This window comes from Wyeomyia smithii, chromosome 2, assembly GCF_029784165.1.
Source record: "Wyeomyia smithii strain HCP4-BCI-WySm-NY-G18 chromosome 2, ASM2978416v1, whole genome shotgun sequence".
NCBI classification, from domain to species: domain Eukaryota; kingdom Metazoa; phylum Arthropoda; class Insecta; order Diptera; family Culicidae; genus Wyeomyia; species Wyeomyia smithii.
In genome coordinates this window covers 225,812,979-225,828,102 of record NC_073695.1, presented here as the reverse complement: position 1 = coordinate 225,828,102, position 15,124 = coordinate 225,812,979, and the positions used below count along the sequence as shown (strand labels likewise).

Here is a 15,124-nt window from a genome sequence, read left to right as displayed (position 1 = left end):
CCGTGAGTGTGTGTGTGTGTAGGTACATGTGTGAACGGATGGGAATGTGTTTGTGCTTAAATTTTATGCTCTAATTCCTGATGGCCAACGAGGCACGCTGGTGCTGCTTTTCGGGGGTTGGATTTTCGGAATCTGTGGATGTGAGCTATTTTTTAACCTTCCTCTAGCGAATCCGCAGTTCGAGTCGTCCTGGCTGAATGCTGCATGCAGCTTGCTTGCTAGACAGGAAATGAAAGAAAAATAGACGGGATGTGTGCTACATGTTTTCCCTGCGTCATCTCGACTTGCTTCAACGCTGGCAACGGCTACCCTGCCAGAAAGAAGGTTCTTCATCCTTGCTCGCACATATTTCATTTTGGTACGGATTAGTGGTGCACACAAATTGTTCTTTTTCGCTGATAAGATTTACGTGTTTTTTTTTCTGCTGTTGCATAAGGCTAACATTATCGATGAGTTCTAGCAACAGCAGCAACGATGAATTCGTTAACACATTTTATATAACCAACATAAAAAAGTTAAAATTTACAAAATTGCACTCGTATTTAATTCATGCAATGGTGGTAAAGCTTTTTAATATGCTGTTAGATTACTGAAGTTTTTAAAAATTAGAGTTTCTTTAGTATGAAACAATGTACGAAAATTGTGTGTGTGTGTGTTATTGATGTTTTTTAATTTACAATCTGCCGGTTCAATGTATATTATTGAAATTTTATTTAGGCCGTTCCAGAACAAGTAAAAATAATCAACCGCGGAAACTTGTAAATTACCTACTCGATGAATCTCACTTCCTTCTCTTAGTTCATCACTACAACCACGATTTTATAATTTTTGAAGCATTTATGAAAATCTTTACTGAATTAAATTTTTTCACTCAAAATTTGGTTTAATTAGCAGTGGTAATATTCAACACAGAGTTGTTTTCATCAACTAAAGCTGGAATACCTTCTTTGTTTTTTTTTGGCTAGATGTTCATTGATTAACTTATTTTTCGTAGAGAGAAATCAGCTCTTAATACGAGAATAATCTGAAACTCTCACTATTTATCAACTACAAACACAATTCGCATACACTGTATTCCACATAACAATTGGATCATTTCTCTAGCCGTATTGTACTTGGAAATAAATAAAAAATAAAAAAAATGACTTCAATAACACTATAAGGTCTATAATTGAAATGTTAAATTAATTATAGACGTTATAGTGTGATTGAAGTCATTTTTTTATTTTTCATTTATTTCCAAGTGTTTCGAGTTCGGATGTTTTTTGTTCTGCTTAATCATTTATTCAGAGTTTCAAGTAACTTTCTAATATCAAATTCCCAAATCATGATTACTTTTCGCTGATTTTTTTTTAGTTTCTATTTCTATCTTGATTCGGTGATGACGATAAATCTGCCCTTGAATCCTTATTAAAAGAGTTAAGCATATAATAAGAAAAGTCTTGCTAGTTAAGTTTTTACACAAGCTTTTTAAAATTTACGCGATTTAGTTTTACGCCAATTTTAAAAGTGTAAAAACCACACTTGCTAACTACAACTTTGATGAGGCCCGAGTATTGATTTTATCGGTAAATTGGCTGATCAAACGACACCCACAAATCATTTATGTTTTTTGGGGTGCAATTTAAGTGTTTAATGTTTACGGTTGAAGCTTCTCGATGGTTTCCAGATTCCCGGAATTCGGGAAATAAAAATTTCTTTCCCGGAAATCCTGGAAATCAAGAAAAATTGCAAAGAAAAGTCAAAACGCACGATGATTCATTCAATTTGGATTTTTTTTTATTGCCATAGAAGTGAACAGACTGAGACCATGATTTAATGATTCAAACTATTTGAAAAAAAAGCCCTCAAACATTCAAAAACAGATGGAACAATTTTCGAAAACAAAATGATAATTATTTTCAATGTCAAAAAGAGGAAGCGAAAGCGGGTGGGCTACAACATTTTGTCTTCTCGAAAAAAAATTCACATGCAAACTTAGAATAAAAAAATAAATAAGCAGCACTGGTTCATGAAACTTTCAAAAATCGAACTTTTTTGATGTCAAATGTCTCAGAAATTGCGCAAAACCTAAAGATCTGTGGTTATCCAAAAAAAAAGAATACTTGGGACTTGAAACTTTATTGAGATAACACTAGGTCTCGACATTTCATGAACTATTTACTACCTGTGCATTTTTTCATCGTCAAAAATGTGAAAACTCTGACCGCTTTGAGGCTCCCTGATTTCCTGAATTTAGCTCATGGGCATAGGGCTATTTTTCGAGAAGACAAAACTTTTCAGCCCTTTAAATTGTGGGGTTTGTGCTAACGTATGAATTATATGACACCTAACGACACCCCTGCTGCTAAGCACTAAGCAGGCGTGTCTTTTCTCCTCAGAAAATCTCTAGAGTGCACGGGAGAACATACTTGCCCTGCGGAAACAACTTTTCTCACACTAAAGAGCAAATCAACGCACATGCTAGAAGAGAACGACGGACCATGTTTATCTGCGAGCTTCCAGAGAGCACCGCGGTGAAATCTGAAATCTCTCTCTTGCGAGAAAATCAACTATGGTATGCTTTCTCACACGTATTGACATTACGCACAATAATTATCGTAAAACGGGGTGAAAAGAATAGAAACAAAACTTTCGACCTTCAAATACGATATTATAAGTCCTTGATAATATTTAAAAACCGTGCGAAGAATTTTTTCTTGAATAGTGTAATAGTAAACGAGTCCTGCAAACCCATTCATAAATTAGTAGCACAACTGTCGATTTGCTTAAAAAAATTACAAAATGGACGCTCAAGTTCTAAGCGTTCCCGAGTGCCAAAAAACTTTGCCTGTGGAAGCCATTTTGTTCCACTTACAACTTGTTCGTGTGCTGTACCGGGTCGGTAGTTAAGAATTTCAAGTTTGTACAGTGAATTTAAAGATTACCTTGAGGTATTCCTTACCCTTTTACGTGTGTTTCGTGGAAAACTCCTGGTTTGCAGTTTTACGGGGCGAATAGAAATAACGCCATAGCAATTATTTTTTTGCACAAAAAAGGTGGATTTGTGAAATGCAATCTTATTTTTTATGTGAAATGATCCCTAACATATACTTTGTGCATTCTATGCCTATTATGGTCAGAAATAACAAACCAAAAGGATTCGATCCACCTGAAGTAAGCTGTTGAGACTTTACGCAGAAAAAACTGTCCCTTTGTCAAGTGGTCACGAAATATGGAATCAGTTACTTTGTGAGCCGATGGAAATGCTTGACCAAATCCCGAATCCTTTCGTTTCTAATAAGGACTCTCAAAGAATATATTCATTCATAAAATTATAAACATGAAGTAAAAAACCGAACATTTTTACTACTTTAACACTTTATAACGTTTTTTGTCTCTCATATCAACAAACATGGTTCAATTGTTCTGTTTTCTCCAAGATTTAAATTTCCTGGGGAATAATTAATTAGAAAACTTTTTTGGAAAAATTGTAATAGTAAATTATGACCAGGAAATAAGTGACTAACTCATAAATTACATTCAAGCAGTGAGCGTCATATAAGCAAGTTATTGTTATCAATGAGGCTATTGTCAGTTTTTGATGTAAAAAATTCATATCTCCATTTAAAATTTAATGTTAAATGTTTCAAAAAGTCATGTGAAGAAATTAATTGATGAGTAGGGTGTCCCGAAAATGTTGCAAAAGTCAAGGAGCTCAACTCTAAATTGAAAGATAACACAGTACAACAAAAATTTACTTTTTTTCCTGCTTTGGCTTCTTTATATGATTTTTCCATGTATACTGACGCACAAACAAATTCCCCCGGATTTGAACACATTTCACCTTAAGGGTCAACAGTGGCGTCATTTTGAATTTTTGAGAAATCGGAAATTTTTAATGTTTTTTCGACGCCGACGCTGACGCGTATCTTTAAGTATCACGTACACTCTTATTATTCATTTATATTTCATGAAATAGATTTCAAATAGGCTAATTTATCGTCGAGATAAACCCATTTTAGTATTGTAGGGGAATTGGGGTAAAATTGACATGTTGCCGACATTTTACGTGGATCAGACACCTACCAATCGATTCCTGAGATTTATTTACTCAATATAAGACATAATTTGACCACCACTTTTGGACATTACCGCATTACCATTAATGCTCGTACATACTCGATATTATTTCGCTTTGTGAAATATACTAAAACCATGCCAAAACCGTTTTCGTAGAGTTACCGTTTTGAGCTCAATTTTCGTCTGATTTCAAATCTGTTTTTTCAAAAGATGGATAAGAAAATGCTAATATGTGGACAAACTCTTAGAATTTTGATATTTGGCTTTGAAACAAAATGGCACTGGAAAAACTTCGGGAATTTCCGATTTCTCAAAAAATCAAAATAGCGCCACGGTTGCCCCTTAAGGTGAAATGTGTTCAAACATTGAAGAATTTGTTTTTGCGTCAAAATACATGAAAAATCCCGAACAACCGCTCTTATGAGCGTTTTGTACAGGTTATACTTCGTGGACGGGCTCTGTCTGTTCGACCGCAATTGCTTGTGGAGCCTATAGTAAGCACGACTTCCGCTGATAATACGCCTCCGGACCTCTCGGCTGGTATCATTGTCCCAAGTAACCAGTGAGCCAAGATAGACAAACTCGTCGGCTACCTCGAACTTATCGCCGTAGATCGTAATGCTACTGTCTAAACGATGTCGGTCGGCTTCGGTTCCGGTGGCTAGCATATACTTCGTTTTAGACGTATTTATCTGCATTCTGCCACCGCCGCAGTTGTTCTGCCGACAATGTCCATGTCATCAGCAAAGCAAACAAAGTGACTGGATTTGTTGAAAATCGTACCCCGCGTGCTGATGTCCGCTCGATTCATTACACCCTGTAGCGCAAGCCCTCTGTGGGATATAAATGGACCCGATAATCCAACCCGAAATCCGCAAACAGCACTGCGTCCCATCCACCGTAGCCTTTATTGGTCTAATCAGCTTCCCCGGAAAGCCGCTTTCGTCCTTAACCTTTCATAGATGTTTTTGGTCGATAGTGTACGCGGCTTTAAAGTCGATAAATAGGTGGTGCGTGGGAGTTCTATATTCACGGCATTTCTGGAGGGTCTGCCGTACGGTAAAGATTTGGTTCGTCGTAGACCGTCCTTCCACGAGGCCGGCCTGATAACTTCCCATAAATTTGTTGGCTAGGGACGAGAGGCGACGGAAAACGATTTGGAAAAGCACTTTGTAGGCGGTATTCTGGACGGTGATCGCACGGTAGTTTCCGCAGTCCACCCGTCGCCTTTCTTATAGATAGGGCAGATAACCCCATCCTTCCACTTCTCCGGTAGCTGTTCTGTATCCTAAATTCTTGCAATCAGCCGGTGCAAACAGGTGACCAGCTTCTCCGGGCCCATCTTAATAAGCTCCGCTCCGAGGACATCCTTCAGCTGCTTGATGGCATCCTTAACTTCGCCTATCGTTGGGGCTGGCACATCTTTTACTTTTGTCGCACTGGCGGGATCGCTTTCTCCGCCGCCATGGTCCTCCACCTGGGCGCTATTCAGGTGTTCGTCGAAGTACTGCTTCCACCTTTCGGTCACCTCACGATCGTCCGTCAGAATACTACCCCACCTTTATCCCGGCACATTTCGGCTCGCGGCACAAAGCCGCTGCGGGATGCGTGGAGTTTTTGGTAAAATTTTCACGTTTCCTGAGAATGATGCAGCTGTTCCAGCTCTGCAAACCCCTCCTCCTCCAGGCGGCGCTTCTTATCCCAGAAAATTTGGGTTCGCTGCATCTTCTTCTGTCTTTCCACATTCTGAGGAGTGGCACTGCGCATCTTAGCCGCCCGCGCAGCATTCTCCTTATCTATCACCCTCCTACACTCGTCCTCGAACTACTCCTTCCGTTGGGTTCGTCCCACATGCCCGATGACGTTCTCCGCTACGCTGTTGATGGCTGTTCTGATGATGTTCCAACAGTCTTCGAGAGGAGTTTCCTCCAGCTCATCCTTAGCGCTCCTATAGAATCTGAGGTCGATGTTGTCTGAGAAGTTCCAACAATCAATCAGAACGTGGTCGATTTGTGTTTCTGCCTGATTTGGTGACCTCTAGGTGTACTTGTGTAGGAGGTTGTGCTGGAAGCAGGTACTACGCACGGCCATGTTCTTGGAGGCGGCAAAGTCGATTAGTCTCAGGCCCATTTCGTTGGTCAGCTGGTGCGCGCTGAACCTTCCAATCACCGGTTTGTATTCCTCCTCCTCCTGGCCGACCTGAGCGTTAAAACCCCGATGACGATCTTGATATCACGTTTAGGGCAGCGGTCGTACTCACACTCCAACTGCACGTAAAATTCATCCTTGTCGTCTTCGGTACTTTCGAGGTTTATGATGCTAATGTTGAAGAAATGGCCCTTGATTCTCAATCTGCACATTCGAGGACTGATTGGCCACCACCCAATCACCCGTTTCCGCATCTCGCCCATCACTATAAAAGCTGTCCCAGCTCATGCGTGTTGCCGAAGCTCTGGTAGATGGCATGACCATCCCGAATCGTATGTACCATTAAGCCCTTCCAGCACACCTCCTGCAGCGCTACGACGTCGAATCTGCGGGATTTAAATACTTCGGAAAGCACTCGTGTGCTCCCTTGGAAATTGAGATACCGGCAATTCCACATCCCGAGTATCCAATCGTTAGTCCGTTTTCGTCGCATGGGTCTGTGCGATTGTTCCAGTCCGAATTTCTTTGTTCCTCGTTCATTACTTGTGAGTGTTTTACGGTGGCGGCTTGTAAGGCCTGAGCACCAACCCCCTGTCTCGCCGGAGGACCATCGTGCACAACCCTGTTTAGAGTCCTACGTTGGCACGAGGACGGTAATCGGCCGCCCCTATCTTGGAGGACAGACGCCGTTTTGAGCCGCTTCTAACATGAAGGACAGACGCTCGGAAACTCAAAAGAGCCCTCCTTCCCTGTCAGCATACGACCAAGTTCCCACCGGGGTTGGTCCCTCAGTTTTGATCCAATTTTGATTTAAAAAGTTTCATTTTGAAGGAAAATTTATGTACTTTTTGAATGATTTTCGAGATTTGCCAAAAATAAAACAAATTTCTCAATCGAAGTAGAACAATCTGCAGGGAAACCAAAAAAACATGTATTTATAATTTCAGTTCTATCGTTCTATAGTTCTATCTTGTGGAACAGTTCGGAACGATCGGATAACCAACAACCAATAGAGAATTTATAGTACTTTTCAGATTTTCAGGGTCCGTTTTGCACATCGTTGCTCATAGGGAGATATTTCGAAATTGAACTATGGAGACGTATGGTGGTCAGTTGTAAAATATTCAGTTTCGTATATTTGAACGAAATGGTTGACTGGGAAGCACACACGAAGTTTTTTCCAGTAGTCTCAAGCATTTTATATAAACTTGTACACCGCCTTCAGTACTACAAGATGTATAAAAGGAGGATAAATTGAATTGATGAGAAAAAATATATAGTCTTTTATATTTCCAATGACGTTTAAATGAACTACCGCACGATCTCATAATTGTCCTTAAAATACCTCTAACTTGTCGTAGAAAGATCTTGAATTGATCATATGGCTTAATAGCTACAAATTTTTCAAAATAAAATAAATTGAATTATGACGATTTTGGCACCACTCTAATTCATAAAGCAATACCCTAAGAATCAAACATACGGTTCTAAAGTTTTTCGGTGAAGAATTAGTGAGGGAACCCCCCCAATATTCATCATTGCACCTATATTCTTCCCGTCACTTTTATTTCGTACTTCTCATCGTTCTTAACTTTCCACTACTCGACTGAATCGAGAGGTAAAATAAAACTGCTGAGCAGAATCATTTCAAATCGCCTGGAAATACGCGTAAATTTAATCGACCATTTTTGATTTGAATGAAACTTTGCACACGTATTTGGCTTAGCAAACTGAGCATTTTTCACAGGTGGAGAGATTTTTTACACCCATGAGTTACATTCTAAAAGGGCGTATGGCTTTTGGCATAGGTTTTATTCGAAGCATTGTAGCCCAGAAACCGTTGGTTGTATAGAAAAACTGTCTGAGAATGAGTTGTAGGGAATTGAAAATTCACCATAAAAAAAATGTACACTGCACAAAAAAATTTTTTTTTGACCAAAATAAATTAAAAATAAACATTAAATTTCAATTTAAAAAAGAAGAGTTGATTTTTTTTTATTTTATTTAAAGAAACTTGACGTTAATACGCAACTTTTAAAAGAAAGTCCAGGATGAAGAAATGAAAAATATTTTTTTTATGGTAGATCAATTTTTTTATGAAAATTCTAATTCAAACATTTTTCAAAATATTTGTATTCTGATGATGTTAAAAGATGCAGAGAGTCATTTTGAATCAAAAAGCTCTTGGTAGTAAATATTCTAAAGGCATTGGTTTTCGAGTTATTTCTAATTTAAGCTCGAAAAATTATAATTATTTAGGAAAATACACGTTTTTCTTAATTTGTCCATGGGTCTCCAGCGTTAATGGAATGCTTGATCAAAAATATACAATTCATTCTTTGACAACAAAACGATTGGGCTAGCGGTTCTCAAGAAAAGAGTTAAATGTTTTAAGTGATATAAATATATAAGAATCAAATATTTATTTTCGAGTTTTATTTTCTTTGGAACATATTTTTTTATGACATTGATACTTTACAGAACTAGTTTCACCTTATATTTTATATACATCTTAAGTAAATGATTCGTCATCTTTTGAAAACAGCTTCGTTTGTATCTTATTTTCTGAAATCGGAACAAAAGAGTAATACTTTTGTGTGGCAGCTATTAATATAGATTTTTTGAAAATAATGCTCCATTCTGTTACTCCTTGTTCATATTCTTCATATGATACCCAACTAAATGACATTTTTGATGAATTTTTATAACTTTTCTGATTAGACCAATCATACAATCCTTTTGCGCTTGTAGTGGGATGTTCATGTTCTTTAGCTAAACTTGCATTTCCTGCCATTCGTTTTAATATGCCACCAATTGCCTTGCATGGGCCTTTAACATGAGAAGTCGCAAAAAAATGCCACTCTGCATCGACGTTATATTTTGTTTTGAACTTGCAAAGTTTTTTCTATTTTTATATTGTGAGGCAGCTCCATCAGACATTAATATCGCTTTTTTCAACTCTATTGTTGTTTTCAAAAAACTCATTAATTTGGCAATGAACACATGAACCGCAACAGTATCATAATGGAGTACTTCCGATATTATGATGAAGCTGATATTATTAAGTGTTCCAGATTCTGGATAGTAATCAACGAATGGATGAATGGTGGCTTGACTATCATTCCAATAACTACACGAATCACAAATTGATAAAGACTTTAATTTTGCAATAACGTTTCGTTTAATTTGCGTAAGCTTGATGAGCACCGATGATCAGGAAAGGGTGGCTTGGTGTATTCCATTTTCACTTTATTCATCTTCACAAAATGCAAACTGTTACTAACACATCTGGAGAAGTGCAATCGTATTTATATACGAAAACAGATATTAAAGGTAACCCAGTAGTTATTGGTTGCGTACTTTACAAACAGTTATTAATAGTTAACAAGTAGGTAGTGTTGCACGACAAACATATTTTTTTATAAAACATTCGGCAAGGGGGAACGTGTAGGTAGGCTAAGGTTTAGCGCTTGAGTTATTTATCCAATCGTTTTGTTGTCAAAGAATGAATTGTATATTTTTGATCAAGCATTCCAATGAACGTATGGTTTTGCTGGAGAACCATGGACAAATTAAGAAAAACGTGTATTTTCCGAAATATAATTAATTTTTCGAGCTTAAATTTAAAATAACTCGAAAACCGATGCATTTAGAATGTTTACTACCAAGAGCTTTTTGATTCAAAATGACTCTCTGCATCTTTTAAAAGCATCAGAATACAAATATTTTGGAAAAAGGTTTAAATTAAAATTTTCATAAAAAAAATTTTCTATCATAAAAAACCTGTTTTTCATCTCCCCTTCTGGATTTTTTTTTTAAAAATTGCGTATTAACGTCAAGTTTCTTTAAAAAAAAAAAAAAATCAACTCTTTTTTTTAAATTGAAATTTAATGTTTTTTTTTATTTTTTTTTGGTCAAAACAATTCTTTTTTGTACAGTGTATATTTTTTTATAGTGCATTTTCGATTCGCTACAACTCATTCTCAGACAGTTTTTCTATACAACCAACGGTTTCTGGGCTACAATGCTTCGAATAAAACCTATGCCAAAAGCCATACGCCCTTTTAGAATGTTACTCCTGGGTGTAAAAAATCTCTCCACCTGTGAAAAATGCTCATTTTGCTAAGCCAAATACGTGTGCAAAGTTTCATTCAAATCAAAAATGGTCGATATTCGACCATAGGTCATTTCGCGCGAACTTGCTCTGCTTTTACTTAAAAAAAAGGAAATTTTACAGTTAATTGGACAAATAAGAGCAATGAGTTGAATATAGGTGTTGAGTTGAATATAAGAGGAGCGGTTCCCCTATTAAAATTTTTAGCATGATTAGAGGAACTTTAGGTGCATAAATTGCTATTTTAAACTTTTTCTGACATCAGAAATGAGTTAACCACCCCTAAATTGTTATGATATGTAATTTCCACTTATTTAAAAAAGAATATGGTTAGTCGTGCAACTTTAAATCACGTGGAAATACTTCTTACGAGGCTTGACCAGTCTCTTCGGGCTGACTCTGATGGCGATAATAAAGAACAGAATATTTGTATTGGTGTTGTTCAGCTTGTTGTTTTCTTTTCGTTTTCTAACGGCTTCGGTTCCTCTGTTCCTGCTCGATTTGCTAAAGAGTTGCGATCCACTAATCGAAGCTGGTGCACATCATCCTTCTCTGCTCATCACATTATTCGGTAAGAACAATATTCATTTTGCTGTAGTGTCAGAGAATACAGGAAAAACTGTCTTAAATGATTGATCTTAGCTGGTGAAAATGGTTTGATAACCAGCTTAGGAAAATGGTAAACGAGAAGCTTAAAAAAGTGTCTGCAAACTCATTTGATAATGATATGTGAATCTTTCTCCAAACTTTCCTCGAATGTTTTTAGAGTAATTTCTGACGTGCTTCAAAGAAGCAACCTTGGTTCATTACTAATCTGTTGTTTTTTTCAACGATCTCATACTGACCTTAAATTAGCAGAGCGCCGTACGGTATGTTGACCCGTTTTTATGACCGGTGTTTCGAAATATTACTGACTAATGATATTTACAATTACAAAAGAAAATATTCATCGGGATGAACTTTTAAGCTTCTTCAAAATAAAGCTTCACATGTCATTTACTCCCCTCAAATGGCAACCGTTCGTATAACATTCGAGTTTATACATTTATTGAGGTTTCACTGACACGAGCAGCTTATAAATATCCAAAAGAAAACAGGATGAAAAAAATAGAAGACATTTTCTGAAAGGAGCATTCCACAAAAACTTTTCGGGATGGGTCAAGAAAAGTTTCAGATAATTATGTTTATTAGATTTTTCTTTATCCCAAACTTGTTCTTTTCAAATCTTCGTTCAAGGTATGAGACTGAGTCTTATGCAACTTGTATGCCACAGCCTTTAATTCTAAGCAAATAATTTAACAATCAAGTGAAGTTTGTACGATTCTGTGCGCTGGTGGAAAGTTTCGTGTGCATCCCCACAAGCTATTCGAACAACGGTTAACTCAGCTATTTTTTTCTTTCCATTTCAACCCTTCACTTCCATCCCACAGGATAAGGAACCCTACAAAATAAACACAGGTGCTATTTCGGAAGCGAAACTTCCGGCAGTCTTTCGTGTGCATCATAACGCGCGCATCCTCTGCGTTATGGAGCACCCGACGCTCAAAATGCGTCAAAACGCTTCCATTCTACTGGACGTGCAGTGTAAGTATTCAACTGAGTGAACAGTTTAGGTCTTGAGGGACGTAAAGTAAAAAAAAGCGTTGCCCCAACTGGTCAGCAGACAGGCAGCAGCAATGGTTCGCTAAAAAGTTCAACATTTAATCTCATATTCCTCCTGTCCACAGATACGCCCTCATTCGCCATCACCCGGACGCCTGGCTTCGGTTACCCGCTGCGGGAAGGCATTGAGGTGTCGCTCAAATGTGACGTCGACTCTAATCCACCGTCGACGCCGGTCTGGCAGAAAGATGACGGTGAAACACCGGTGCCGCAGACTGGCGACGGATTCCTCAATTTCAGCTCGATTAGACGCGAACATTCGGGCTGGTACAAGTGCACCTCGCGGCACCTCAACTTCCAGTACTCGAGCATCGGATACTACCTAAGCGTGCGATGTAAGTTTGATAAAATGTTAGCTTCCGTTGGTTGTCTAGAGATTAACAGAAGAAAAAAAATTCATGAAGATTAGCGTTTGACAGACTACAACCAATATGAACATGTCGCTTCCTTTGCAGACGATTCGGTTGATGTGACATCGGAACCGGTAGAACAGGATCTACCGTTGTCCTCGTCGTCGTCCTCCTCGTCGGCAACTTCAGCAGCCGCCGGTCTCCAGCTTGGTGCTAATAACTTCAAAGGTGGCCAAATGGAAGTAGAACTCGGTGGCTCCGTCACGCTTCAGTGTCCCCAGGGTAAGTAAAAGATAATTGAATCGCTCCGAAAATTTCCGTTCATTCTTCGCTATTTTCACTTACACACACATACACACATCGCACTAACGAACGGCTCCTCCTGTCTGTGCTGTCTAAGGGCTAACAACCGTTCCGAAACGCACAATCAAATCTCCTGCCTTGTTCAGATCAGTGCTGCTAGCGGCAGTGCCACCGGAAGCACGCTGGGTGTTCGGACAAACTGTGGGCCGTCAGGTGTGCTAAATTGTGCTCAGGTATTTCCTTGTTCATGGCTTTCGCCGTAACATGGCAGAAATTTCTTCGATCAGTGCTGTAGCGGAGGAGGAGTCAATCGGGGTCGTGAATTATTATACTATGCTGATCGCTTCAAGAGGTTCGTTAATTACATTTTTCCTGTTTGATTGTTTTAATTCAGGATAAACCGTCTATTTGAGTAGCTTGTACTCTCGCTGAAGATGAGTTGCAATTTTAAAGCGAGCAACACTTTCCTAACTACATTCAGGTGTTCACGATAACTTCACAATCGTTCACACGATCGGCATGAATTTTGAGTACAACAAAGAAACAAGTTTTTAGACAAGTTCTTTTTTCTTCCGTTTTTTGCTTGTCGTTTGCCTCCGGCTTTTCTCTCATGACGATCAAGCTTTTTCGAATGGGGACGGGCCCCATTGCTGCTGCAGCTGGCGGCGAAATGGCAAACTAACGTCAAAAAGTAGATACCATCTACTGGGATTAATCTACATGCATTTGTGCCTGCGGATGGAAAGATACGCCTTCGTGTCTTGAATGCATGCATCCTGTACAAACGAAAAATACCTTTATGGTGGTATGTACACTGCGCACATCAGTGCCAGTGGAGGTAGGGCAAAGGAGCATATTGTTGGCCCATTCAGGAAAAATTATTATTTGATAAGCTTCAAAACAAAGCTTGTATTATATACTTGAATACAGAACAGTTCAAATAAACTACTTTTTTAGTTTAATTCTAAAGTAACAAGCAAGATTTTAGTTTGAGCCAAAAATTGAACGCACCCTTAGCTAAGTTTCAAGTGGTAAAACTTTTCACTAACGCAGTTAATTTCGTTCCCTCGTAACGTTTAGTTGCCTGCATGAGCTCGTTGCGTACTCCTTCGGTTTGAGACTCACCAGAAACGTCAAGTTTTTCCCACTAAAGGCAAACTGCCGCGGCAGATCGGTGAGCCAAGGCGAGAGAGCGGGAGGGCGAGTATCACTATGCCCAAGTTTGTGTACTGTAATTTCCGGAAGTTAACCTGCGGATATGACGGCAGGAGTGTATTAAACTCTTTTGACTTTTTCTGGGTTCGCCGGCGGAGACAAACAGGACAGGATGGTTTTAAACCTGTCGGAGAAAAAAATTTAAATTTAATCGTTGAAAGTTTTCCGTGGAATATTTCCTCTGCAAACAATGGATATATTAGATTATTTCTGTGTATAACATGCACTAGGGTTTATTTTGTTTTATCAGACGCAAATTCTACTATCTACCTCAGTTTCGTTTAATTTATTACGCTGTGCAGTTCAAGCCTTTTTTGAAACAATTTAAAATATTCGTGATGAATTCTATGCCAACTTGGGTGTAAGCTTAGCGACTCTCTTGAATAATCCAATAAAATTGTACCTTTAAGAAAAATTTGCGTACTAAAATTTTTCAAAATCGTAAAAGAGTAACTGTATTTCAAAAACCAATATAATTTGGTTTTCAAACTACGTCGAATAGATAACAAAAACGAGCAAATATAAAAGCAAACAGAAAACAGAAAACAAAACAGAAAACAGAAAACAGAAAACAGAAAACAGAAAACAGAAAACAGAAAACAGAAAACAGAAAACAGAAAACAGAAAACAGAAAACAGAAAACAGAAAACAGAAAACAGAAAACAGAAAACAGAAAACAGAAAACAGAAAACAGAAAACAGAAAACAGAAAACAGAAAACAGAAAACAGAAAACAGAAAACAGAAAACAGAAAACAGAAAACAGAAAACAGAAAACAGAAAACAGAAAACAGAAAACAGAAAACAGAAAACAGAAAACAGAAAACAGAAAACAGACAACAGAAAACAGAAAACAGAAAACAGAAAACAGAAAACAGAAAACAGAAAACAGAAAACAGAAAACAGAAAACAGAAAACAGAAAACAGAAAACAGAAAACAGAAAACAGAAAACAAAAACAGAAAACAGAAAACAGAAAACAGAAAACAGAAAACAAAAAACAGAAAACAGAAAACAGAAAACAGAAAACAGAAAACAGAAAACAGAAAACAGAAAACAGAAAACAGAAAACAGAAAACAGAAAACAGAAAACAGAAAACAGAAAACAGAAAACAGAAAACAGAAAACAGAAAACAGGAAACAGAAAACAGAAAACAGAAAACAGAAAACAGAAAACAGAAAACAGAAAACAGAAAACAGTAAACAGAAAACAGAAAACAGAAAACAGAAAACAGAAAACAGAAAACAGAAAACAGAAAACAGAAAACAGAAA

At 37.9% G+C, this 15,124-nt stretch overlaps 1 protein-coding gene across 1 annotated transcript in view; it reads left to right on the top strand.

Moving 5' to 3' along the window:
• The window catches only part of LOC129725692 (uncharacterized), a 239,805-nt gene that overhangs the window by 181,555 nt on the left and 43,126 nt on the right, over positions 1-15,124 (top strand). Inside the window, exons 5-7 of the mRNA XM_055681776.1 lie at positions 11,755-11,908; positions 12,052-12,321; positions 12,442-12,618. Of these exons, the coding sequence (XP_055537751.1) occupies positions 11,755-11,908; positions 12,052-12,321; positions 12,442-12,618 (601 nt within the window). The remainder of the gene's footprint in view (positions 1-11,754; positions 11,909-12,051; positions 12,322-12,441; positions 12,619-15,124) is intronic.